The sequence below is a fragment of the Haemaphysalis longicornis genome, unplaced genomic scaffold (genome assembly GCF_048455015.1).
Source record: "Haemaphysalis longicornis isolate Haplotype H1 unplaced genomic scaffold, Haemaphysalis longicornis Haplotype H1 scaffold_335, whole genome shotgun sequence".
Classification (NCBI taxonomy): Eukaryota; Metazoa; Arthropoda; class Arachnida; order Ixodida; family Ixodidae; genus Haemaphysalis; species Haemaphysalis longicornis.
The window spans coordinates 106,991-134,038 of NW_027526349.1; the positions used below are offsets into that span (position 1 = coordinate 106,991).

Genomic DNA, 27,048 nt, shown 5'->3' on the forward strand with positions numbered 1-27,048 from the left:
TTTCCCACGCGGGCCAATCGCGAGTCGCCTCTTGTGGAGCAAGCACGAGAATCTGGAAGGAAAAAAACCGGCATTCTTTTTTTGTCGTGTTGCGCGGTTGTCACGTTCGTGTTCCGCGTTCGAGCTGTCGGCGTTTTCACGATGTGACGCCGGGAGGTGAGCCCAGGTCGAAGTGGATTTCTTGGCTATCGACCTGTCAGAACCAAAGAACACACCTTGACGGCGTCTGCACGCAGGCAGCGATGATCGAATCGAGCGTGTTGGGCACAAGGTAAAATTGCCGAGCGCCTCTCTGCGTTCACGCCTGTGACACGATCAGCGCACTGCCGTAGGAACGCAGCAGTGTGGGGCTAAAAGCGCAGCCAGACCTTTCTAGAACTGCGTATCGGTGATGCAAAGCGTGGCGCGTCTTGTCTTGGCAGTCAGCGTTGTTTGTAGATAAGCTGTGTGTTAGGCCTAGGGCAGCTTTGGAACGTCCTGCGCCGGCGTTCCGAGCTACGCGTCTTGTTGTTCAAAACGCTGTACAAGCTTTCTCCGACCGCGGACTGGTCTTCCGTTACTAAATCTGTACCGGCGTACGCCATAGCGGCGGCCTACCGGGAGCGCCAGTGTATAAAGCCCTTGAACTCCAGAACGCAGACTCTACCGGCGTCGAGTGACCTCGCAGTCAGTCATACGTGGTCGGCTCTTTCGCAGAGCATATGGTAGACGGGCGGCGAATTCAATGTTTGGTCAGTACTTTTTGCGCTTCTCGCGCCAACCGAGCCTAGTTGGGCATTTCCTTGCGCAGTTGGCAAAAGTGCGTGCGTCGTAAACTCGGAATACCGTGTGTACCACCTGTTTCCGGTCGTGCCAGAGCGCGCCCTGTCATTCGGTTCGGCGGCGTCGTTGTAGTGGGCAGCGTGGCATTGTGGCCATGGTTACACAACGCAAACAGGTTGAAAATGCGCCGCGGTGACCTGTATTCCATTCCCAGAGTGGCGGGAAAGCCGGCGTTGTAGCTTCTGCGTTGCAGTTGGCCGTGACTGTCAGCTGTCTCGGAACAACTTTTGTCGCGCTTTGTGCGTCATCAAGGGCAGTCAGCTGTTCTTGTAAAAATAACCTTGTGCCGCAGAAGAGCCTTATTTCGTAACACGTGGACGAGAAACAATGTAAAGAAAAAACACATCGCGGCGCCCTAATACGGGAGGCGGGGGGATTGTGGCGCTTTGCGTTTATAACTATTTAGGATGCCCCCCTCCCGTCGGAACGATAGACGTTAGTTCACTGTGTTTGCTTGCGGAACAAGTAGCTAATCCAGCTCAGTTTGGAGGGGGGGGGGGGGGGGGGGTTGTGTTCCGTACACTTCTAGGCCTCGTCGTGGTTCATCGAACGACGGTGGTTCATTGAATTTATATCGCTTCTGTTTTTGCCAAGGGTTTAAATAGTCACACATGAGAGAACGTATGAGTAAAAACAAAGGGAGCATTGCCGGTGTTTGGCTCCATACTCGTTGCTCAAAGTGAAGAGTTGTTGTTCTTGCCGCATGTCATTAAAAATTGTCCTTTTGAGGGGTTTTGATGATTTGCTTTTTTTCTACCTTCTAACACGTGCTTGGTTTGCTGTAGCGGCCAACTGTGCTCCACAACTGATTCCTCTGCCCAACATTTACAGAAACAGGTGTCAGTTTTATTAAAGTTCCAATGTCACTGCGTGCTGATTTAGTGACATTCGAATTTTTAAACCTTCGTAAAATACATTCTCAGTTCATGCACTCATGTCTACAGCCTAGGCGCCAGCTGGTGTGATCCAATTTCACAGTTAATCATGTACGAGTGCTTTGAACTGGGCAAATTGGTGAATGTTCATGGGGAAAACAGCGCAAGTCAGCGCCGTGTTTGTGTCTCTGTCTTCGTCTTTTATGCACTGTTTTCACCATGAACAGTTAACCATATCTTTGAAAAATCTGGTGCTTTAAATATCTACTGCCCATGTCAGGCGATGTTGATGAAGGGGTAATTTAAGTACGCTAATTGTAAAAGGCTATCGAAACTGGTTAGAGATGACTCTAACCCTGGCATGTTGACAAATTGTTGAGCTGTCATGTCGGAAGACATAATAGGTTTGTCTTTTCGGTTCTAAAAGCCTGGAGCATTTTCTTAATATTTACTAAAACTGAAATAAATTCCCTTACTGGACGGTTACGTACTCTTGGTGATATTGTCAGAAATGCAAGATGAAATCCTTGTCCTTAGTTTGTGTTGTAATTGCAGTTAATGTAGTATCAAATAGCCTACAGATTCTGAAGGCCGCATTGCGCACTGAACATGAGATGGGGAAGCACTGGACTGGCTTTTTTTTTTTTTCCCTTACAACTCTCATTTTCGAAACATACCCTCCCAGTACTTGCAGTGTGCTCAGAGGCCAACTGCGCTCAAATTTTTGCCAACATGAAAATAATGTCATCTCTTAGTGCGCATATGGTGTACTAGGGGTCCCGACTGCAGTGTTCTTCACTATGGGATCCCTGCCTGTATACTGACGTTATGTTATTTACTATGTTTGTCTAATAAAATGAAACTGAAACTAGAATTGGGAAGTGTTTTGTCCGCGGTGCCGAACAATGGGAGCAGAGGGGTCACTGCCGCGATGAAAATCGCGGGGGGCCTGTAGGGGCACCACCAGCAAGAGGGATGCTACGGCGGCTGGCCTAATGATATGTTGCAGTGGCACTCGCAAGTTTCGTTGTAGGTGCATAGTGGTTAAAATTTCTACCCATTTTTAGAACCTACGACCACTAGTGTGCTTGCCGTGTGCTGACACAGTGGTGATGTGACTCAGGGGGACGGTGGGGGTTCACAAGCACGACCGCATGTGTTTTGTGCCTAACTGTAACAGCGGCCATCGGTAGTGCAAAGAAGCGCGATCCCTGTTTCGAGTTCCGACTGACGCTGAGTCGACAGAGACCTCGACGCCGCAAGTGCGATTGAGTCGCAGTTAATTGAGTGGACTGTCAAGACAACCATTCATGGTGAAGGTTTGAGATTCATCGAGAGATATTACTCGAGACCAACTGCAACATAATATTCAGCACTCAGCGTCATTCCCGGTGTCCCGAGCGACATTATAAAATTACTTGAAAAGGGGGAAAGATGTCGAAAATCCGTGAGCAGCATGCTTACCACATGCGAGCGTAACTGGAAAAAAAAATCAAGCAACACCATTCGTGCATGCACTTGCTTCCATTTACCGTGTTTTGTAGAACTTGCAGCAATAAACGAAATCGACCCATATATTTACTTATGTCAACACACCATGCTGATGATTGTTTCTGCGTATCGTTCAGTTTTATTTCCACTGGCATATTTCCTCATGGTACATGGGAACGGGAAATGCTTTGTGGTTTTCTTTTTTTTTTTTCTTTTTCATTTTACGTCGCTACTGTTATTTCATAACTTGTGTCATGTATGCACAGCAGAGGCCCCCCCCCTCCCCCCTTCCGGGGCATCCCGCGGACTAGGGACATAACCACCAAGGACGAAATTCAAGTCTACTTCGATATTAAAAAGTTCATTATTACTACTACTACTACTTGATCCCGGGGGCATGCAAGGGCGCTAGCTAGAACAGAGGTGGGCGTGCCGGTGCCAACGGCTGCTCGCAGCAGCCTCAAAATGTGCGTGGTAGCATTGTGTTTCACACTATTATTTCCACAGAACTCTTTCCGAGGCTTAATGGAGTGAGGTGCAATTCCGACATCGCGTTGCTGTCAGTTGAGATGAAGTAGACCTTCAGCAGTTATTTTCGCATCAGAACACCTGCCGGAGCATCAATTCTTGCCATTGCACCCGCCATGGTGGCTCAGTGGCTAAGGCATTGTGCTGCTGAGCACGAGGTCGCAGGTTCGATTCCCGGCCGCGGCGGCTGATTTTCTGGTGGAGGCGAAAAGCAAAAACGTTTGTGTGTGTGAGATTTCGGCGTACGTTAAAGATCTCCAGGTGGTCAAAATTAATCCGGAGCCCTCCACGCGCCTCATCGCCTGCGTCGCGTCGGTGCGTTAAACCCTACAATCAATCAATCAATTCTTACCATTGCAAGTTAAAAAAGCAGGTCCTAAATTACAAAGGTGTTTGCTCGTACAAGATACGAAAAAGCAGCATTGTTTAGCCCCCCTTGGCTGTCATCTCTCTCTCTCTCTCTCTCTCTAATTTGGTGGTTAGAATTGCGTATGGGCGGTTGATCAATCAGGCTGTTTTTGCTGTGTATTTCCATGCAAACAGCTTTCAGCATATTTGCCGAGTAACTTTCACTTTGCTGCACATCAGGGCTTGAATTGTGAAATCGGTTTGGAACCGCAAGTTAGCTTCCAAAGCTAGATGATGCTCTAAAACGTGAAAAAGTTACCTATCCATGTGGTTGGCTACTTTCATTGGGGACATGTGCAGTTGATAATGTTGTTTCAGGCAAACTAAATGTAACACTCTGCAAAAGTAAACACATTATTTCACAATTGAACAAATTATGTAGTTTATCATTCAGGAGAGGAGCAGTTTCGTTAGCTTTTGCACTTCGAAGATGACAGCCGATCTTTGTGTGGATATATTTGTTACCACCAGCAAGGCTAGTTTTGGTTAACTCACTGAGTGAGGAAAAAGTAGCACAGCTGTTTATAGCGGCGTGTAGAACAACTCAAGTTAGGCACTCAAACATTCAGAAATGTCTAAGGGTTGGAGGTGGTGTTGGGCCAGCCCAGATACAGCAAATATTGCGCGTGGAAGTACAAGTAGTTGAGGATTTGTAAACGATCTTAGTTTTCTGTGACGGATGCTTCGGCAACGATAAATGTGCAGGCAAGTACACATCTCGCGCTATTATTATGAATAAAAAATATTTTGAAATAAAACAAGTTTTAATAGCTCAGGAAGCATCGCAAGCACGCATATAGTTAGTAGACTTCTAAATCTCTTCTATTCCATTGAAAAATTGACATTGCTGCCTGTGCGGTTCGTTTTTAAAATGTGATGCCGATGGCAGCACAATGCAGTGGTGTAGCAGAGAATCCCCCGGAGACCATGTCTCTGCGCAGTGCCAGTCGCCAAAAGAGCACAAGCTCCACGGAACAGTCCTCTCCATCACAGGTTACTGAACTTGTTTCTGGGACTCTCCGCCAGTGCAAACTTCGTTTTATACAGCTACTTTTAACTCTTGCAGTTATTGTGCTATGTGGGTATCGGGCTTAGAACTTTGCCATTGTGATTTTTAGTGTTAACAATTATTTGGATAAAATTTGGGCAAAGAAAAATTCGAGCACAGTTGGCCTTTAAGGATCGAAGAGCGTGTGCTCTGTTTTGCTAGCCACTTGTGCCCGCGACAGTTTTCTTTAACAAATGGAGACACTTCCTGAATCAGTGCATTCATTTATGGGTGCTCGAAGGAGGCATTCTAATGACCATCGACATGCACTCCTGTGCTCCATTTAAAGGAGCCATGGAGGCAAAATAGTTTTGTTAATTCGAAAGTCTGCATCGACCCATCAATTATCGATGCCAAATTTAGCGCAAATTTTCAGCAACTAAGCTACATATTAAAGAAAATGGATTTTTACAGGATCCTTATGATGCCACCGGGACTTCTTTGTGCAATTTGTGGTCGCTGAACAAAGCCGCTGCCATAAAACGTGACTTTTCAATTGCAGTGGGACTTCTGGCTCCAATTGCTCACCGCAAATTTTTAGTAGTCTAAAGTATAAAGCTTTTTCTAATGTGGGGTTTCTTTGTTCTTGTTTATTTTATTATTATTATAAAAATGTCTTTCGGGGCTCTTACTTTCCAAACTCTAGTTCCTTCAAATTAAATGAAATTGTATTTTGTCTTCATGGCCCATCAATATTCGGGTGCACAGTGCACTTAAAGCAACATTTAGGTTGATTTGTTGAGGTTTTATTGGCAGCTGCATGTGCAGTTTAATCCATCCACAATTCAGCCTGGATATGTACTACACTCTGGTATTTCGAATTGTTTATATTGAAAGGTATCTTAGGTTTGTTCACATGACCCTGCCCTGTTTTGATCTGTGGGATATTTTCATTCTGGATAAGCCTATGAGAATGATCGTGCTCACAGGCTGTACCATGATCTCTCTCTGTGTCCCTCTTTCTTCACTTTTTTTTTTTTTCTCCAGATTAGGCTGGTTTTAACTTTTCTATACTCTGTGGCCAGCGGGAGCTTAACTGGGTGTAGATATTTATGAGTATTTTCTTCTTTTTTTGCAGCCCGTGGAACATGGACCTCTGGAAAGATGGCAGTGGTTCCTTCCTGGGGTTTGAAAACCTCCTGGACTCGGCAGATGGGTGAGTGAGACCATCGCATCCTGCTACCTACACTCATACAGGGGGCCATGCAGACAAAATAGAAGTTTGTTTCCTTTGAAAGATTTCCTGTTTTAAAGTGCCTCCAGTGCTTGTCCAGCAACAAATGATGCCATATTCATAGAGAAATTAACCAATCTAGGTTAAAATTTGGATTCTCCCGCCAAATCGTGGGTTTTCGTGACGTTTGCAATGAAGTCATCAGGGCACGTATTTAAAGGAACTTCCACTGCGTCATTTGGTTCTGCAGCCTTGCTTGCTGTCAGTCCTCCCGCATGGCGCTACCGTACTCGTTGTCTGCCATTGCTTTGTTTTTGACCGTATTTTCACCTGGCTTGTTACATTAGAAAGTGACCCTTTCGTGAGACATGGAGTACGCTCGGCAAACAGGGTGACGTAAGACAACGTCGCTTTTGCCAATCGGCCAGTGTTGAATAAGACAACTCCAAAGTGGCATACTTGTATGCTGCTAAAACAAGCATAGTGCGCGCAGTACCAACAGCAGTGCGCATCGGTGCTTGTATGCTTACGTGTATTTTCGTAACTTTTCTTGTTTACCGCACCATCCTTACTTGGGTAAAATGAATGTGCATTGCATTTAAGTGCAGAAGGCTCGTTCAGCAAGTTAAAAAGGCCTGCCTAATTTACGTTTGCTTTTGCTGCTGGCCTCAGCCAATCGCACAGCTGGGCGTATGACATCATAGGTTCCGTTTCAAGAAATGAGGTAGTGGGTCGCATGGCCATTCCTTTTTTTCCTATTTATATAGCTTATTTGAGCAAAGTGTGGGTTAGAAGTGGGGTCAGTATGATTCTAACGAGGCAATCTTTCAAATGAACCAAACTTGTGTTTTTCTGCACTCTTTAAAGGGACACAATAGGCAAAAAAAATTGCACCACCTTCCCGTGGGGAACCATGAGGAGGATGCGAAGCATCATGGGGGTTCCGTGTAGGTTCCATTGTGTTGCCGTTAGGTTGTTTCATTTATCGGAGCACAAATGGGAACGTAGTGTGAACCCTAGTATGAACGAGTGCCTTCTTGTCTCTTTATTTAGAATGGCAGATTCTCGGTTTGCTCACGCTTCTGGAGCTCACGTGCCTGGGCGCGAGTTGTGCTGGCGATGATGATGCGGAGGAAGCGTGGTGACATGAGAATATGATAATGGTGGTGATGATGATGAACAACCTTGTTTGGTTCCGAACTCAGAAAGGGACGCATGGCGATGGAGATCCCACAAACGTTTCCCCTCGTCAGACGGCAGCCTGTAGCCCTTGAGCCTCGGCGGCATCTAAGGACATGCCCCATTCCTGTTCATGGTGATGCTGTTTAATTAAAATGAAAACATACAGCTATTTTGAGAATTTTCTTCTAACGCGTTAGCATTCTTAACCAGATTCTCATTTTTGTGCATGTAGAGAGCGTTACAAGTACGGCTGGTGCTTTAGAGTTCTCGCCAATATGCATATTAAAAATGAGCGAAGGACATACGGCGCGTTCGTAGCACATGCTCCCGTCTCAGTTTGTAGCGCAGTGGGAAGAGCGCCACGTACCTCCCGTTGCGGCCAGAGAGTCGTAGAATCGAAACCGGGCACCGCCTAACTGTTTCTTTTTATGGTGGACTGCGCTGACGTCAGCCCAAACACTGACGGGGCTGAAGAGACGCGCATGCGCAATAGAGTGCGGATGGCGGTCAACGACGACAACAAGGGAGGGAAGGACACAGCCCCGAGCACGAGATGCTTCGCATCTAATAGCAAGTTGGGCTCAGATAAAAGTTTTGTTTTGTTTCTTTGAGAGCTTGTGTGCGTGGTTTTCGTTCTGTTCGTCACGTGACCCTTGGCACGTCCGCTCAGTGATAGCTTTACTTTTCGATTATTTATGCGATTATTTTCAAGGTACTGCCCCAGAGAGGTATGTTCGCTTTCTGGGGAGGCCAATCTATCTATTTAGACCAACTTCGGTTATGACTGTTAACCTCAATTCACTGGTGGTTGGCTAAGCAGTTTGTTTGTGGTAGCAGGGGAGTGCAACGTTACGAGATACTCGTTTAGTTAATTACCCACAGTGTACATGATGTTGAAGGAATGCCGAAGTGAAATTGTCAGTCGTTTTTGTGGCTGTATTGTGGACTTTAACTCGTGGGGTGTTGTTTAGCAAAAGTCAATGGCCATAATTTTGCAGTCTTTGTCTGCAAAGTTATGGCCACCTTTTTAGCTGCCATAGTGACGTAGCACTGAATGTGCCAGTTTTTTTATTTTTTTTTTATTTTTTTTTTTTTAGCTTATGGTTAGTACTGATTATTTGCTTGCTCACAACCGCTTAGGTGGGTTAAAAGGGAGGGACACTGGTCTTAAAGCAACTTCTTCTAATTTTTCAAGTTAACTTTGTGAAACTTGTCAGTCTTGCTGCTTTTCTTTCCACTGATTTCAAATATCGTATGCCATAATTTTTTCAGCTGCTGGTCAATTAGTTCCCAAGATAATTATAGATGATTAGCCATTTTTGGTCAAGCAAAACTGCAATCTTCAATCTTTATATTTTCCAATACTATGAACCCTGGTGAATGCAATAATCGATGCAGTTTGTTGATGCATCGCTTTGGAGTAATTTTACAAAAGCTCATTAAACTTTGGTGGCACCAGTGGCAAGGAACCATTTTGAGTGCCCATTTCAAACACCAAAGAAGCTTCAAGTACGCTTGCAACCCACCGAATTTCGCTTTTTAAGCATGCCAGTAGGCCATCATAGTTGACTTCCCCAAATCAGTTTGAAGCATGGGACATGGGGAACAATGCTTTTGGGAGGGGAGAACCACGTTGTAAACTTTAAGCTGGCAAAGTAACCGGACAAAGTTTAACTTTTTTCTGTGCACCTTCGTAAAATTTTTCGACTCCAGCTTCTAGGCTTGTTGGAGCGGCTGCGGTCACCGAAAAGAAAGAGTAGCATTTGCCTGAATGAAGCTGATAGCAGAAGCAGAGTCCTTCAATGCCTTTCTGGTCATGAAACTTCGCCATCACGCTATGGGAGAGCTTTGCTGCCGCGCTGCGGCGTCGGTGTTGATCGGAGGGCAGCCGGGGGGCATGGTCAGAGTGCGTTTGGCAGGGAACGGACCACGGAGCAAGATAAAACAGACGCTCGTCGCATTATCAGCAGTGCACTTTCGCTTTACCAGTCGTGGGCCGCTCAAATGGACTTTTCATTTTGTGAGTGGCGAAAAAATTTGCTGCGAACGGGCATGCTGTTACAGCGTTCCTGCCTGCTGGTCTGGCTACAGAGCAGCGGCGGCCGCCCGATGCCCTCCGATCTGCGGTGGCGCCACTCACGGTCGCCTTTGTCCCCGTACGAAACCTAGCCGGGGGTTTCATGACCAGAGAAGTATTGAAGGACTCTGGCAGAAGCTTTGTTTGAAACCTTTTAAATTAAGAAAAACTTATTTGTGTGTGGGCCTCGAATCTGGTATCAAGCACAACCGGAGGCAACCTTTCCCGTCTGAACTAATCGGGAAGCTAGCCGCAAACTGTGCTAGAGTTGGAAAGAACTCAAGTGCTAGCGGTATTCTCCTGCCAGTGGAATACCGCTAGCACCCACCATGTGTTGGATCCAACATACCGTCTGTTTGAACAAGCTGAAAACTTGGCAGGGGTATGAAGTTTCGGGTTTCGAACTGTGGGATGTCATATGCTGTAGTGAAGAAGCTTCTCAGATCTTTAGTTGATTAGTTAACCTTGTTTATTTTGTCGAACAGTTGCAGTTTTTGCTGGTTTTTGCCTATGTTGTCCTACAGATAACATGTCCCACCTGCTGTTTTTTTTTTACGAATGTCATTCATACAGAAGCATTCGTGCCTTCGTCTTATTTTTTGGCAATCTTTTGTGCGCTCCCCCCATCACCCCACCCCCATCCTCCAGCTTGCCCCTGCCTTCTGAGCTTGCTGGCGAGACGGGGCTGCTGGACCCCGAGCGGTCGCCGAGTCAATCCAGCTCCGGCCCCTTGGAGGGCGACTTCAATTTTTGGAACGAGCTAGAAGATTTCATTGAAAAAGACACCAGTGCCACGTGTGAGTATTGCTACGAAGTGTATTCTTATGTCGGTAAGCCCTACAGGAAGTTTGCTAAGTCTTCTTTGCCTATGGGCTTTCAACGCCTTGAATAGAAATTTGTAGTCTAAATTGTTGGTTATATATAGTGACCTGTATCCTTAGCTCTGTCGGTTTCTATGTATTCATAGCCTAATGTTCACTATGTATTCATGGCCTAATGTATTCATGACCTAATTAATCTTCACTAAATCCTAACTCTGCCCTTTCATAGTGTTAGGAGCAGAACCACAGTTGGCATCACGATCATGTTACGTCATAAGGCTGAGGAAAATAGTCATGCTTGTATCTTTTGTTAATTGACGGGAGGATTAAGCAAGAGAGAGAGAGACCATCTGCATTAAAAGCGAGAGGTCAGCTCTCTTAATGTTAATAGCAGGTAAGAGTAAGTATGTGTCTGCATGCTTCTGTACAACCACTCATCGCCTCATGGTATTCTGTGACCTTCAAAAAACAATCATGTCTCTTTTTATCTCTTTCATTCAATTTATTACGTCATTAAGTGTGAGAGCATTACAGGGACACCTAAAGCAGCAACTTTTCTGAAGGGAAAGTGCATCTGTCAAAATTAGAGCTGGGCCAATTCTTGTGCTCTTGTGTTTGGAGAAAGGGTTGTTTTCTCATTCAAAGGAATAGCCAATAACGTAGGATGTGGGGAAAAGTAAAGCAACTATTTTCACTCGCTGGGTTTATCATATTAGAAACCAGGCATTACAAAAGTGTGCTGTAGGTGCCAAAAATAGGCACGCAAAACAACATTCTAGCTTTCCAATGTTGCAAATATAGGCGCCACAAATTTTTACATAAATGCAAATAATTTCAGACGAGGGTGGGCTCAACATGTATCTATGACAAGAGAGCAACAAAAAATTGTCAATGATGGCACAAAGCCGCCAACAGTTGGACATAGCTGTTCAATTTTCCAATAAAGCTGCGGGGCAAGTGGCGATTTATTGGCTTGATTCAACAAGTGCAGCGGTCACATTCATTTTCAGTGGCCACTGTCACTTGCTCAAGTATCGCATATGGTAAAACAGGCATGAAAAAGAATGCTTGAAAGCTGGGAATGCTGATTAAAAAAGCACTACTTTATGTCTGCCCGGCACTACTTATTTATGACTCAACAAAAACAGCCAGATAATGAACACAAGAGACGACATTTTATCAAGAAATTTAACATGCTTTTACATGAGGACTGTTATGTGCAATGATGGTACTATCCTAATTACTCAGGGAAGACAACCTAACACTGGCAAATACACTTCCAGACATTTGAAGAGCATTTTTCAAAAGGTTTTTAGCAGCGGAACCCATTTTTGAAGGAACAGTTTATCTTGGAGCCCGTCAGCAGTGTGCACTTTTAGGCGTAAGAAAATTCAGCTGCACAGTGATGTTTCGTCATTGGGTCTTCGATATAGGAATTATCGAGGAATTCTAAACATTATCTGGTGCTCAACTGTTGCGGTGGAAATAGTTGGATTTGAGTATGCTTCTAGAAGCAATGATTCAACTGCACGTTTGAAGAAATCTGTTTGGACAGCACGTGACAAATAGTCAAAGAATCACTGTGAAAAATTGTGGGAACAACAGAAAACTACCACGGTCTCCAGATTTTTGGAATCAGAATTGTGCCTCTTGTCACTGAGAGGGAGCGTCCCTTGCACTGCTTCTAGCGGTTGTTTTCCAGGAGTTGGTTGGAGTAGTGGACTCCATAGAGTTCCAGTCAGTGCCACCTGGTGACATGAATAACAATCTCAAACTGCACTCGAATGCGAAACTTGAGGCTACTCAATTTTGAAAATAGGCATTTATAGGCATTCTAAAAACACCATAAAAGCCCATCTTAACCTCTAACTCATGCTCGTATATCAAGGTGGTGCGGTAGGAGTGCAAGGAACAAAATAGGCAATTGCCTAAAATCCGGTCTCTAGTCATAATTGAATCTCGAGACCATCCAGGCCAGTCGATTGCCTGCTGGCTTCAGATATCGCAAGTTTATCTCTGTGCAAGCCATTTGAATTGTTACTGTCACTAGCACAAATGAAAGGTGACTGCATTTTACGTCAGAGTGCAACCTTAAAGGAGCCATGAAGAGAAAATGCAAGTTGGTTTTATTCGAAAGATTTCGTGTTTTATAGTGCCCCCAGCGCTTGTCCGGATACAAACGGTGCTTTATTCATTGAGAAATTAAACAATTTAGGTTAAAATTTTGATTTTTCCGCTCAATCGTGCATTTTCGTGGTCCCAAATGACATCACAGGAACCGACCGCTCTGCAGCCTAGAGTACCTTCATTCACGCATCCGCCGTACAGGGTAGAGACACGTATACGCTGGCGCCGCCATTTTCGGTTGCTCGCTCGCCGCCGAAGCAAGTCATTGTGTCAAAACCGCGCTAAAATTATCGCCGCAACGCGGTTTACTGAAGAAGTTTGAATCATATTGTCTGTTTCGCGTTGCTAGGTCTCGTGGGAAACGAAAAGAATAACGCGTTGAGCCCGTTGGCCCAATTGTGGCGGCACGGGACCGTTCAAAGGTTGTCTCCACCCTGTACAGCGGTGTTGGTTAGTTCCCGCGTTTCTTTACGTTCCGTAACCTAGATGGCGCCACCATACCGTGACAAGCGTTTGGTTTGTTTTTGCCCGCATTTAAACCTGGCTTGTTTTTGTTCTGGGAGAACTGGGAGAAAATATTCGTTCCCTGAAACAGTGCTCGCTCAACAAATGGGGTCACGTAAGACACCGTTGCTTGCGTCAATCGGCCAGTGTCGTCTGAGACAACCCCAAGCCCCGTAGTGCTGTGCAGCTAAACCAAGCATGCTGTGCGCAGTACGAACAGCAGAACGCATCAGTACTTCTATGTTTACATGTGCTTTCGTAACTTCCACTGTTTGTCCCATCATTCTTATTGCTTTGTAAAGAATGTGCCCTAAATTTAAGCGCAAATCGCTCGTTCGTCTAGTTTGTAAGCTCTACCTAATTTGCATCTGCTTCTGCCAGCCTCCGCCAATCGCAGGGCTTAGCTCATGTGACATCATAGGTTCTGTTGCGGGAAATGAACTGGTGGGTCGCATGACCATTCCCGTTTTTTCTAATTATGTAGCTTATTTGAGCGAAGTTTACGTTAAAAGTGGTGTCAGTATGATTCTAACGAGACAATATTTTGAATGAACCAAACTTGTGTTTTCTCTTCATGGCTCCTTTAAGTGCTGCTTTATCCTGTGGTCCACGCAGATGGACTGGATCTGGACGAGTTGAGCCTTGATCCGACGGAGTCCTCCGAAGTGCTCTCGGACTGGAGCAGCTGTGGAGGCGGTGCCACTTTCGATGACACAGAGGGCCATCGGTCGCGGCAGCGGCTGCGGAGGGGTCTCTCTCCGGTCCCCTCAGAGCTGCCGCAGGCATCCTCCTCCTCATCGGCGAAGAGCTGGTAAGGCCGCACGCTTGTCTGCTTTTGACACGGGGCATCTCAGTCGACCGCGCTGGCTGATAGAATACAAGACAGGTGCTGTGCCAGAAACCGTAAATGGCATTGCCTGGCTGCTGGGGAGTGAAGCGTCGCAATTTATTGCGGGCCCTTCTCGTGGCTTCTTTGTTTACCACCTTCTGTCTCTGCTCAACAAACGAGTTTTTTCAAACGAAAGCTTTTCTTAGTGGGACCGGTGGCGTCATGTAAAAAAATGAATGCATTTTCTCATAGACCGGTTGGTTGACCGAAAAGCTCTGATCAGATTTCTGGACACGTGTCGCGTGCGTGAAACCGGGCTTACATTGTGTTGAAATGGTTGCTTGAAAATTGCGAAAAGGAATGGCTCCAGATAAGACAATGCACGCATCGATCAAGTACTTTACCTTCATACTCCAGGACGCAGGTTCGATTCCCGGTTGCGGCGGCTGCTTTTCTAATAAAGGCAAAAAGCAAAAAGCCCGTGTGTTTGAGATTTTGGTGCATGTTAAAAATCCCCAGGTGGTAAAAATTAATCCGAAGCCCTCCACTATAGTGTGCTTCAATGCCTATGTAGTGTCGGCACGTTAAACCTCATAATCAATCATTCAGTATTCATCTCAGAAACCAGGTATCGTATAAACCGGAATATAGGTCAACCCAATATATAGGTCGACCCCTTACCTTGAGGTGGGAAAAGTTGACAAAAAAAAATAATTTGTCAGAGAAGCGTACACCGTCCGTCGCTGCCACTCACTACGCCTGCCGAAGTCGCTCATCCGAGCTGTCAGAGTCGTCCGAGGATGACTGCTTCTCGCTTTCAGCATCCAACAGAGCGTCATCATCTTCAATGCTGTCGAGCGCGTCGCTGATGGAGCACTTCCTAAACGCTCGTGCAACCATGTCTTTGGGTGGGTAGCAACTGCCAAGAGGAGGATACCCAGCTTGACACGGTCGCGGTGGATGGTCTTCCGGCCTGTAGATGTCTTTGTTGTCGCCAGCTATTCACTCATTGTACAGTTTGCGAAGCCGGTCCTTGAATGGCTTGTTCAGGACAACGTCCAACAGCTGAAGGGTGGGGGTCATTCTTCCCAGAATCACTATGAGGTCGGTCCTTGCGTCGCCGAGTGCCTGTTTGACGCCTGCAGTCAGGTGTCCGCGAAAGGTGTCCAAAACAAGCACGCTCGAAAGCCGCAGGAGTGCACCGGGTCGCTGATTCCACACAACTTGGATCCACTCAAGCATGAGGGCTTCATCCGTGTAGCCCTTTTCATTGACACGGACTATGACATCTCGAGGGAAGGATTCTTTCCGCATCGTCTTGCGCTGAAGGGGGGCAACTTTCTCCCGTCGGCTGTACACGCCAGCATTACAGTGAAGCGGGCCTTCTCACTGCCTGTTGAGATGAGCTTCACCTCCTTAGCCCCGCGTTGGCTAACTGTGGTGACTGACGGCATGTCAAACCACACCGGGGTTTCGTCTGCAATGCTTATTTGCCCCAGGAGAAATGTTTTTTCCTCCCGCAGACGAATCGCATATCGCTGAAAGTTAATCAGCTTCTCTTCATACGCGTCCGGCAGTTTCTGGAAGATAAACGTCTGCCGTCGAAGAGAAAATCCCTTCCGCTTCATGGAACGGTGGACCCACAACCTCGAATTCTTGAACTCCTCCCTAGAGAGACCATCTTGGCGAGCGAGTTCGACTGCTTTGTAGCAGATGGCCTCCGCCGTAACCGGCAGCAATCGTGAGTGCAGTTCCCGAAAGTCCGCCACTTTGTTCTTCAGCTTGGGGTGCACCGCTTGACGTCAACGGAACGATCTGTTCCGGGGGTTACACGCACACAGCTTAACTTTCTGGCTCCGCCAGTACCGCACACTTTTCTCCGAAACGCCAAACTGGCGTTGCGCCGCCATATTCCCTTTCTACTCGGCGAACTCAATCGCCTTCAGCTTGAACGCAGCGGTGAACTGGCATCAACTTCCATCACTCATCTCGGAGCAAACACATACAGAAACGCGCGCACACACAAGGCGAGTAAAAGACAAAAAACTAGAGAAAAGCGGAAAGCAAATGAAGGTCTGGTAGAGCGAGAGCAGTTTGACACGACACAAAGGGCGATGGCGACGGACTACGCAAACGCTTGCACGGCAGCTTGCACCTTACTGCCAGACAACAATTTACATCCTGCCAATGACCGCTTTATAAGACTAGGGGTGACTTTGGTGCGCCTCTTTCTCCCTTTTTTTTTTTTTTTTTAAGAAACTTGACCTATATACTGGTTTATATGGTATCTGTATGCATTTAGATCGTTCGTTGATGCATTTGGTTAGTGTTCGTTCTTCATTAGCAATTTGGGCCTCAGACCATGGTATCTGTATGCATTTAGATCGTTCGTAGATGCATTTTGTTAGTGTTTGTTCTTCGTTAGCGGTTTTGGTCTTTGAATGTTTGACTATTGATTGGATGCACTGTTAGCGAAGATTTTTACACAGTTTTTATGTGAGAAAGCTTCCACACTTCTTTCAACTTTCTTTAAGGCATGGTAAAGTTATCATGGGGTGTGAAGCATTATCTGGCTTCTTGCTGCGCAGCGGTAGTCTTGCTTAATTAACAGCTTTAGCAATGCTGGGCTGGGCTGGGCTGTTTTTATTTATTGCTGAAATAATGTGAAAATGATTTTTGGGGAACACTTTTCAGAACGTGGAACCCCACCCCCTCTCCTTTACTGTGTAAAATCGTTTTAGTCAAAAGTGTCGTCTTCAAATTGTGCGAATCCCAAGAGGGCAACCGAAATCACTCACACCCACACTCAAACACACAAAAAAAAATGGCGCTGTTTACAATCTAATATATTTTCCCTCGCCACCATTAAGGGGAGACGCGGGTCTTGGAATCCCGAAATTTGGCCAAAAAATCGATTTTTAGAAATCGCCATTTTCGGAAAGTAGAGCTATTTTTCTACCGGTAAGCAAAATATCCAGACCCAGGAGTACGTATTTGAGCCATAATATCAATTTATAGCACCGACGCCCGCTAAAATCGGCCAAGATTCGACGCGAAAATAGCATTTTTTCGACGACTCGCCCCTCGGGTTCTACATGCGCCACGGCGTCCATCTTGGTCTCATTCGAAAGCGCGTCTTTTCGTTTTCAATTCCCCGCCAGAACCACTTCGTTTCGTCCGTTGGTTGCGAGTAAAACCGGGGTAGAAAAGAGACGGATCGCGCCGCCTAATTGGTTACTGACTGCACGTGACCGCAGGGCGCAACCTCAATGGCTGGGCGCCGTGGGTCGTCTGCTCGGCACTCTCATCACAGGGCAACGGCTCATGTATTCGTCTATGCGAGGACCGGCAAAAGCCCCGCATGGCGTAAAAATAAAGTAAAGATGTCTATCAATAACCGAAAGGAAGAACAGGCATTATTAAAAGCGCCTGAAATACGATTTTCTGCTCCTGTGACGACGACTTATCGCGAGAACGGCGCTGAGACGGAGGTAGGCTTAGCGCCCGCGCGGGCTGCCGAGACGATAGCGTAGCGATATGATTACGCCTGCGGGGGCACTAACGTGCGTCTATCTTTCGATCAGCAGCAAATAGAAAGAAAAGAAATGATAAAGTGGAAGATGCCGCATGCCGACGTCGCAAGGGAAGTGTGTTCATTCTGTTATCAACGATGCTGCGGCGGTTCGGCCCGCACTCCGGCGCGCGCTTCCTCGTCGGCAGGTTACCATATAGATAAGCAATTTGAGAATTACAAATGTTCGCACTGTGCACAATGTGCGTTCGTGACGTGATATACGAGTAGATTAAACCGAAAACGTGGTTATCCCACCTAGCCAAGCGCATGCACGTTACAGAACAGTGGCGGGCATTCCGTTACCAGCCCCTTCGCTGCAACTCACTTCACGCGATGCAAATCCGATTTGATTGCTACAAATGAAGCAGTAACATAACAAAATAGCGTTTACAACTGTGGTGCACGCTCGGCACCTCAGCCCTAGTCGCCAAAGAGAGACGGCGCGATGCCAACAGCATAAAAATTGAAGCAACGTTCTAGCTTTGCTTTTGTTCAGTTTTTCTGCCAGGTGCCATCTGTAGACAGAGGATTTCATAATTTTCCCACCAACTGATTTCAGCAAACTTGGTATGCTCGTGTTGAGCGAAACGCGAGCTACATTCTAGAACCTTTCTTTTTTTCATATGCTCAATAGATAAAACTGTCACTTGTAGTAAAACTTCAACTGCGATTTTCTCAGTTTCCCTTTTTTTGCATATGTGCCTAGCCTTACAGGGGTTTTGAGGTAGTTCTTTTCAAAGGATTTCTACAAGTGTTATACCGTTGAATTCGGGATAAAATGAACTGCATGCTGAAGCTATTTTAATTGACTCATTTTGCCTCAAATAAATGTTATGAGTAATAATTAGAGGTCATTAAGTTTTCAGAAAACTGTACTTGGCATAATTAGATTAATTCTATCCAATCAACTATCTTTACAGGAATATAAATAGCTTCAGCATGCATGGCAGGTCTTAAGCTACACATCCATACCATTTATTTAAAAACAAATTGAATAAAAAGTTCCTTAAAGGCCCGTAAGAAATTACTTAATTAGGCTCCAGTGTTTTCTTTATAACTCAAAAAATAATTATACCACTTGAAAACTAATTACATATTTGAAATGAGGAAGACAAAACACATAGGCACAGTGATTTTCATTATCACAGACCAATTAATAAAAAAGTTCATTTCAAGACCCACGTCTCCCCTTAAGTGCAACCACGTTTGTATCAAGCCGCTTCGTATGCAGGGGTGAGACAGCTGCGCATATTGCGCCTTTCTGATACAATTCCATTTTTCTGCGCCAAGCTGCTCCAAAAGCACGAAAATGGCGAAAATTGCGCCAAACTGCTCCAGAAGAACCTCAACGGCACGCATTTTGATGCTCATGTCAGTTTCGGCGGGGACGAAAGCCTCCAGCATCCCGGTCACCGCTTTTATCGTCGGTCAATCGCAAACACAGAAATGGCACAAATAGAAAGGCTGAAACGAAGCAAGCGGTAGCTTCTAAAACTCGATTCGCTTTCCGTCCGGGTTCGCTGAAACGGCCTTCTCGATTAGGCATCGCTGTGGCAACAAACATGGCCGCCGCCTGATCTGGCTGCTACCAACGCGCTCATTGCGCATCGCCGATATTTTCCCTGGTTTATGTTACGCTATCAGCTGGGTTCCAGTCTATTCATTCTATCTGTTGTGGCTCTGAACAGTGACGTTAACGCGGGGATATGGTTTGAGATTGGTGCCAGATTACGGGAAGTTGCGCGGCTCGAAAAAAAGTTCATTGAAATGTGGGGCCTACGACTTCGGCGTGGTTTGTCCTTGAGTTGCGAATCGCGGTGGGCGCATCTATATTCGGGTTCGTGGAGTGAATTTTTTGGCTCGTTGCGGTGTTATAAAATGCTGAGGTGTTGCTGTGCTTCGAAGCGCGATCGCGAGCCTCGGGGATGGAACGGTTGACACGAACGTTGCGGGCTGTGCTGCGGCGCCGCGACCTGTTCAGGCAGCGCCCAATAGCTGCAGGACTACACTGTTGCCATAGGACGCGACTTAACACTTGATGTATGCAAAGTAAATTTAATGCCGAAATCTAGGTGGCTAAACAGTAACGCTACTCAAATGACCATAGGGTGAACCTGCGCCCCGGTGACTGAAACAGGTAGGCTGGTTGGGCTATGCGACCGTTAGCTCGAAGTTGCTCAACTGTTGCCGTGACTACAGTCGTTCGTACAACGCAGCCTGGGATTACAAAAATAATAATTTTAGCATTAAAACGGCAAAAAAACGCCACAATTGCGGAGCCCTTAAATTTGATAAAAGTTTTAGCAGTTCGTCTGTTCCGTCGTGTACGTAGTTACCGTGCTGACCGGGACTCGTCTGGGCACTTGGGCATTCGTAGCGGTAGGGGGATTAGTTCCGCGGGCCTGCCTTCGCCTTGTCCGTGCCTCCTCGCCCTTCCGCGCGCGCAGGCGCAGACCGGTCTCGGTACCCGCCGCGGTGGCTCAGTGGCTAAGGCGTTGCGCTGCTGAGCACGAGGTCGCGGGTTCGATTCCCGGCCGCGGCGGCCGCTTTTCAGATGGAGGCGAAAAGCAAAAACGCCCGTGTGTACGAGATTTCGGCGCACGTTAAGGATCCCCAGGTGGTCAAAATTAATCCGGAGCCCTCCACTACGGCGCGCCTCATCGCCTGCGTTGCGTCGGCGCGTTAAACCCCCACGATCGATCAATCGAACCGGTCTCGGTAAACCCGGTAACAAAGTAACCAACAGAACAGACGGACTGCTAAAACTCTCTAATGTTAACGGCAGTTTTGTTGTCAGTGTTGCGTGCAGCCGCAACACAATATCACCAGTTAGGAAAAAGGTGGTGCAGTTAGTACTTTGTGATACTCTTAAAAACTCTTTCAGGTAAGGCTGTTTCAGTGTTCTGTGTATTCAAAACTGATTGAAATGTGCACTTGACTTTGCAAATAGCTGAAATAATGATTTTTTAAGCTCACAAGACGGTGTATTGAATCTCCCTAACTGCTCCAAATCAAGATTCTTCTGCTCCCAAACCGAAATTTTGCTGCTCCAAAATCTGCTCCCAAATCTGTTTGGGCTGTCTCACCCCTGCGTATGTCAAGCTTTGTATTTTGGTATCGCACTTGAAAGGTTTGAAAGTCTTCCCTTTGTGTCCTCCCCTTCAGCACTAGTAAATAATGCACAAATGACGGCCCGAACGAAGTCACTGACAGGAGCCACACTGTGATTGGTTCTGACGTTGTGCGACACTTTCTCGTTGGATGCCACCAAGTGAGCCAGGCGGTCGCGGTAGCTGATGCGTAGCTACTGTTATTCCAGCCGCCTTAATGCGGTTTGTGGATTCAACTTTTTGGGTTCTGCATCAAATCCGAGGCGGAATGCATGGGTCACATGGCAGTATTCTACGTCTTCACTGCATGGATCACAAGACCCATGGAACAAAGAAATGGAAATCCACCACAGAAACGTAGCTACACCAAGGTGCCTTGTTTTCATGTATTTGGCTCTGTGATTGCTGTCATTGCTGTTGTCAGGCTGGAACTCGCTGATGTTTGACATGCATTAAAAGTGGTCTGCGTGGCCAGCACCACCACAGATCAGCTGCTAAGCTCAGCTGGTGATCTGTGGTGGGGCATGCTAAGTCGGGTTTTGCCTTGTGTCACTGCTTGAGCTTGACACGCATCTTGATGGGCAGACGCGTAGAAAACATGGCCGCGTAGCGCCTCTGCCAAGCGGGTGACTTCCCGGAGAGAGAGCACATGCGAAAGCTATGTAGTGTGGGATACACCAGGTGAGGGCTACAATAGGGAAGTGGCTGTGGGGTTCAGCAGAGAATGACGAACCATCACTAAAGCTCACTAATAAAACTGGAGGAGGCCATCTATTTACAGTACTTTCTCTGTTGGTGCCAAGCGTGAAACTTGATTTTATCAACTCCCACAGGACAGTCCCTCTATGGGTCACTTGAAGCGCGACCCGTTACTGGCCGCAAGCTATAGGGGCTGAGTGATATCCCTCTTCGGCCATTTCGATTAGCCGTTGTTTTAAAGAAAATGAGTAATGAGGGACAGAGAAGAATTCTAAATTTACAAGAAGTTGTTGAAGCCTGTAATATCAACAAGAGTCGTCCAATTGTGCAAGCCAGCCTTCCTGGATGTTGTACGAGGAGGAAAAGACATTTTTGGATGCCACCTAGCTATGATAGCGGTTCACATGCCTTCACCCGGTTTTATCAAATGTTTCAAATTTTTGCTTTTCACCACTGCTATGTTAGCTGTATATTTGTGAGTCTTTCCAATAAAATACTAGTTGCGATTAAAAACAGCACCCATCTTGTGGACTCTCTCTCTCTCTCTCTCTCTCTCTCTCTCTCTCTCTCTCTCTCTCTCTCTCTCTCTCTCTCTCTCTCTCTCTCTCTCTCTCTCTCTCTCTCCCCCAGCCTCCCCCTCCCTCTCCCCACTTCAAAATGCATATGCACATACTTGCCCACCTTTCAGTTCTGTTGCAGCTGCTGTTGTTGAGTGAGCTGTAGAGGGCAAAGCAACCAACCTCAGTAGCCACGTAGGCCTGCCAGTTGCGGAGCCTGTGATTGCTAGCCCTGTTGCTGATGTGACCGTCGTTCGTGTCTTGCTCAGGTCTTCGATGAGTGGTGAGGAGCAGCTGAGGACTGTCGAGACGTTGACGGAGGCCATCAGCCACCAGCTGGGACTCCGGGAACAGCTGGACGTGATACGCATCATTGATCCGACGGCCTGCGTCGATCCGGCCGCCAATCGAGAGTTCGTAGTCGGTGGGTCCCCTTTTTTTTTTTGCCAGCTAGCTCTAGACTGACCTCGGCTTGGCTTCTTCCTTCCGGGCTTGTGGTACGTAGTACAGGTTAAAGCAGCTGTGCCGACTCTGCTGGTGGTGGGAGGGGCTAACAGTGCCGCTGCCACAGCAGAGGGAACCCTGATAGCACGCTTTTTTCGTGGCCAAACACATTTACGTCCTTTGTGGTTCCGGCTGGTTGACTTTTAAGGTCAGAAAGCATTGCTTGTGATGCCCGTTTAGGAAGCATTCGGCAAGCAGCTGATGCGACTTCCTTGTTTATTTAAGCGTTACGTAGTCGCTAATGCAGTCACTAACCGTAATGCTGTACAACAACGCTTATCTGCCGAACTCTTATGCCGTCAAAAGTCTTCGTCTTGCTTGAGGCAGGAGCGGCGCCCACTATCTTTCCTCTGACTGGGCATGGTGGCATCTGGCCTTCAACAGGCAAGCCGCGCGCTTAAATTTATCACGAGCACGCACTCGCACATAAGATAGGATGACGCGGGTTGAAGACTGAGCACACAAACATTTTTGCTCCTGACTATGAAGAATGATAGTAGGAACATGGCAATGACAGCTGCTCACAGTGCACACATAACGGCGCAGTGCCAGGACGGCACGTTTGCGCGATTTCAACTGGATACGGATTGGCTGTAGCTCCAGCTTGGCGAACCGGTCCTGCGCCTTGTGTAAAGACAAGTCAGTCACATCGAATAACCAGAATGCAATGGTGTCCATCTATGCATTTGTTTTTATTTATTGGTGGTGTTGTAGGTGCCCAGCGCTCGTTTTCGGTGAAGCTAAGATCCCTGGGTGTTTCAAAAGCTACAGATGGCTGGCGTTGCGCTTATTTTATCTGGAAATAAATGTTATAACCCAGTTCCACAGAGACAAAGTTTCGCTGAATGAGTGAAAACAACCCAGACAAATGGTTCATTGTAGCGTGGACTTTGTTCATTGACTTCTATGGCTAGCTGACAAGGAATTGGAAATATTTTGTTAAAGCAGAGTTTATTGTAGCGGGATTCGACTATAACACCTGCTGTTACCCTGAACATGAGCGGAAAGGGGTTTCAGTGTGGTGCAAACCTGGGAGCGCATTATGTGGTAATTTTCAAGTGTGTTGGAGCAGTTCCTGTAATGCTTCTTACTCTTGTATCAATTGATCACACATTGAGCACCTTGATGAGAAATTTTGGTTGTTTGTATCTTCAAGCACTCAATGGCCAACAGAAACTGTTACACGTGTGTGACCTTGCAGGATTTGTGTGTAAGGCGAATTCTTTTCCCCTTTCAAGATCTGAGGCACCTGGATGACTGCAAGCTGCGCCAGATAGCAGAGTATGTGCAGCGGAACGCTGATGCAGCCAGGGAGCAAGTGGGCACCGAGGCAGAGGCCGCTGAAGAGACCAGCTCCTCTCGGAAGAAAGGCCGGCGTCGGGGGAGTGGCCGCCGTTCGGCCTCCGAGCACAGCAGCCCGGCCTCCTCCTCTTCCAAAAAGCTGACGCCCAAGGTGAGGCCTTTGAAGCCTGCCGCTCTCCTCTTCTTGTAGTGGGTTTCCGGATCTTGTCATACTGGCTTTGTTGAAATCGCGGCCTCAACGAACGTTGTCTGAAAATTGACCCCCCGTTGATCTTCAGTGATGCTTGATTTTTTTCCACTTCTGTTAATTCGGCTCGCAATTCAAAATCTAGAGAGCCTGCTGGAGTGCAAAGGCATGTCTACTTTTCCGCCGATTCGACCAAAGCCCTGTAAGGGTCGAAATGATTTGACGAGCATCAACTGTAGAGGGGATTGGGTTTTGCTGTGTGTTTTGTTACAGTGTAATAGGCTGCAGCGAGCTTCTCGCAAGGAAATATAAATCTTCGCCAATTGGAATCTGACTCGTAACGGCTGCAGTTGTAACAAATGCTCAGTTACAACAGTGAACATGGCATGACCGTCATTCCTGTTAACTCGCGCGTTCTCCCGTATGGCCGGGAGGGAAGGGGGGATGAACAGGTTTTTAAAAGGTCAAGTAATCATAACTCGTGACATTAAATCAAAGTGCGACGTGTTCTGGGCTTGTCGCTCATCCGTGCATCATGCTTCGAGTTGGCATGGGAAGTACGCCATTGCACGTTACTGCTGAAGCGAATCGTCAACGGTATTTCGGAAGTTTAACCGTTTTGAGGTGCACGCCAGGTTATTTAGTTTCGAAGAGGACAGCACTTGACACAGCAACAGAGTTAGGTATTGTCAACGAGCTTAGCCAGGAAGCAAAGAGCTGCACATACATTCTGGCTCTAGTTTCTGCCTTGAGACAGTCGATGCATGCACGTTGCAAGTGGTACCCCGATCGCGCGCGTCTCGTTGGCGGGGGCTGACTACTTGAATCAATGGTGGCGGTTTCGAAGCGTTCAAAGCAGCCAGCTCACCATCACAGGTAGCTGATATTTGACGGTTGCTTTTAGGAGCCGCGCAGATCGACGATTCACGATGCAATTTTTATCCACATTGTGGGCTATTTTTCCAGCATGTGTGACTGTTTTGTGCAGCTGTTCTATTATGGTGGGCCAGGCATAAACTTGCCTATGTAGCTTCACTGCTGCTGCATCAGCACACCTGCTGCATGTGCATCGCGTTTTGGCGTGCTTAAAGGGCTTCTCACACCTACAGTGCTCCCACTTCTGTGCCATTCTGAAGGGGGGGGAAAAAAACACGATTTCGCAACCAAGTGCGCCAAAGTCTGTTGCGCAAGTCGTGTGCGGCTTGTTACAAGTACCAGTTCACAGTGGTCTCTAGACATGTATGACTAATTCGGCTTCAACACATCTAGCAGTTGATGTTTAGTTTCTCCAATACAAAAATTGCTTCAAATCACCGTTCATCAGTGGCACCACTGCACTTGTTACGAATCCAGCATGATGATAGTTATAAGTGGGCTCGAGTGTACTTCCCCAGTGCATGTTTGCACACGCACCCCTGTCCCCCTCCTGGTGCAGCGCGGCCATCGCAAGCGCCACCGGCAGGTTCAGACTGTCACGTGGCACGACCGCAAGGCGCACCGCCAGATGCTGAAGGAGCGGAAAAGCGGCCTCTTTGTGCACGAGCAGGTGCTCATGCTCAAGGGCACCACGGCCGCTGCGTCCTCGGCCTCGTCGGCCTCCGGCCCAGCTTCTTTCGGCACGGCCCGCCTCCTCGAGGAGGAGGAGGAGGAGGAAGTCGACATCCTCCACTGATGAGGGGCATCGCGCTCTGTAATTAGGCCCTCCTGATCTTCTGCTGCGTCGTCCCCTAGCCATCCTGTGTTTCCCAGTGCTTTCCTTGCTCATTTTTGGGGTGGAGTGTGTGTGTGTGTGTGCGTGCATGCCGTGTGGATCTGAAGTTGGATGTGATTGAGGTCGTGTGTGTGTGTGGCTGGATGGGACGTGTGGATGAGGGGTGTTGTACCTTGGTTTGCGCGCAAAGTGCTCTTTCGGGGCAAAGTTTGATGAAATTTAGTTTCTTGGTGTTCTTCTCCGTCTTCGATTCACTTAAACGTGTGTTCATTGACTGTCGCTGCTTAGTGGCAGGCATCAAGATGAGGACTGGACGGAAAGAGTATGAATTTGAAAGCGGCGGTCTTTTGATACTACACGCTCCGAATGTTCCTTGCTCTGTTGCGGCTGGCGTGGAAGGGCTTGAGGGAAGTTCTTGCTGCTCGGCTGAGCGGGGCTGATAAAGTAATGAGGCAGGTCGGAATGTTGAGAGGGGCGGGTTATTTTTTGTGGAGGGTTTCATGGTAGGATTCAAAGGCAGTAATGCCACTTGTGGTGGTTGCATCTCTGTTCCTTTTGTTGTTTGTGATGATGGGGGGGGATTGTGTGTTTGCAAACTTGCTTTATGGCTTTCTGTTTTTGTGCGTGTATGTGTGTACTAGAACTTTATTTGCTTTTGCCAATGTTTTGCAGGGGATCTATTTGAATGTATTATCATTTTTTTGGGGGGGGGGGGGGGGGGGGGTAGTGTCATGGAAAGCAATTCAATGGAATTAGTCTAATTTGGTTGACACAGGACTTGCTGCTGACTTGTCCTGCTGAAGTGTACATGCATTGTGTTGCCACTAAATTTCATTAAAATTCATTTTAGGGTAACATTTTGTATGGGGCTGTACATATCAATTCTTTTTTTACTTTTGTTGACGTGCATTGTTCTTTCGTTACCTACTGCTGTCAGCTTTCAGGTTGATGACCTGAGCCCTTCACTGCCCGACGGCAAGAATATCCTGAAACACTTTACTGTGGCAGCGAAGTGCTGTCCACTTTGCCTTGCTTTGTGAGGAGAGTTTGCTTAATTGTCAAATGTTTCGATGGGTCGAAGTGCCATGTTTGTTTTAGATGCTTGGTGGTTCTTTGCGGAGCTGTCTTGCCTGAGTGCATTCAGCTGTGTTGAGTCAAATCGAAGGGATTTCAGTCTTCGGTAGACAGAAAAACATGTGGTTGATCTTTACAGGTAATTAGCATGTGATGGAGATAGTATCTCCCCCAAATCGCTTTCAGTTAATCACAACGCTGTGCAGTTCTCCGAGGAAGCGTGTTTTTGCTTCGTTCATTGTTCATTGGCATCTGTGGAGGTAATTACCAGCGCGAACAAAGTGGTTAGCTCAAGAAGGCAGTGAGGAGGGGTGATAAAGATAAAGCTTCTAGGAATTATATGAATGGAATTCGCAACAGTGTGGCCATGCGTCGTCAGCACTCTTAGTGCTGTGCGACACAGCTGTCAATAATAAAGATCATTTTTGCAATGAGCCGAGTCTG

General features: G+C 47.0%; 1 protein-coding gene across 1 annotated transcript; it reads left to right on the forward strand.

The window, feature by feature from the left end:
• LOC144177912 (uncharacterized) lies at positions 1 to 27,038 on the forward strand. Its single transcript, XM_077705503.1, has 7 exons — positions 1 to 271; positions 6,251 to 6,328; positions 10,254 to 10,402; positions 13,673 to 13,868; positions 22,096 to 22,250; positions 23,569 to 23,783; positions 25,255 to 27,038. The coding sequence occupies exons 1-7, from the start codon at positions 243 to 245 to the stop codon at positions 25,489 to 25,491; spliced, it is 1,059 nt and encodes a 352-aa protein (XP_077561629.1). The 5' UTR covers positions 1 to 242; the 3' UTR covers positions 25,492 to 27,038.
• The last annotated feature ends 10 nt before the right edge of the window (positions 27,039 to 27,048 follow it).

What these genes read in the sequence shown, in the direction of transcription:
- LOC144177912 (XM_077705503.1), top strand. Translation starts at nt 243, where the DNA reads ATGATCGAATCGAGCGTGTTGGGCACAAG. An exon ending in TCGAGCGTGTTGGGCACAAG is followed by an intron (nt 272 to 6,250) that starts GTAAAATTGCCG and finishes CTTTTTTTGCAG; the next exon opens with CCCGTGGAACATGGACCTCT. An exon ending in AAAAGACACCAGTGCCACGT is followed by an intron (nt 10,403 to 13,672) that starts GTGAGTATTGCT and finishes TGGTCCACGCAG; the next exon opens with ATGGACTGGATCTGGACGAG.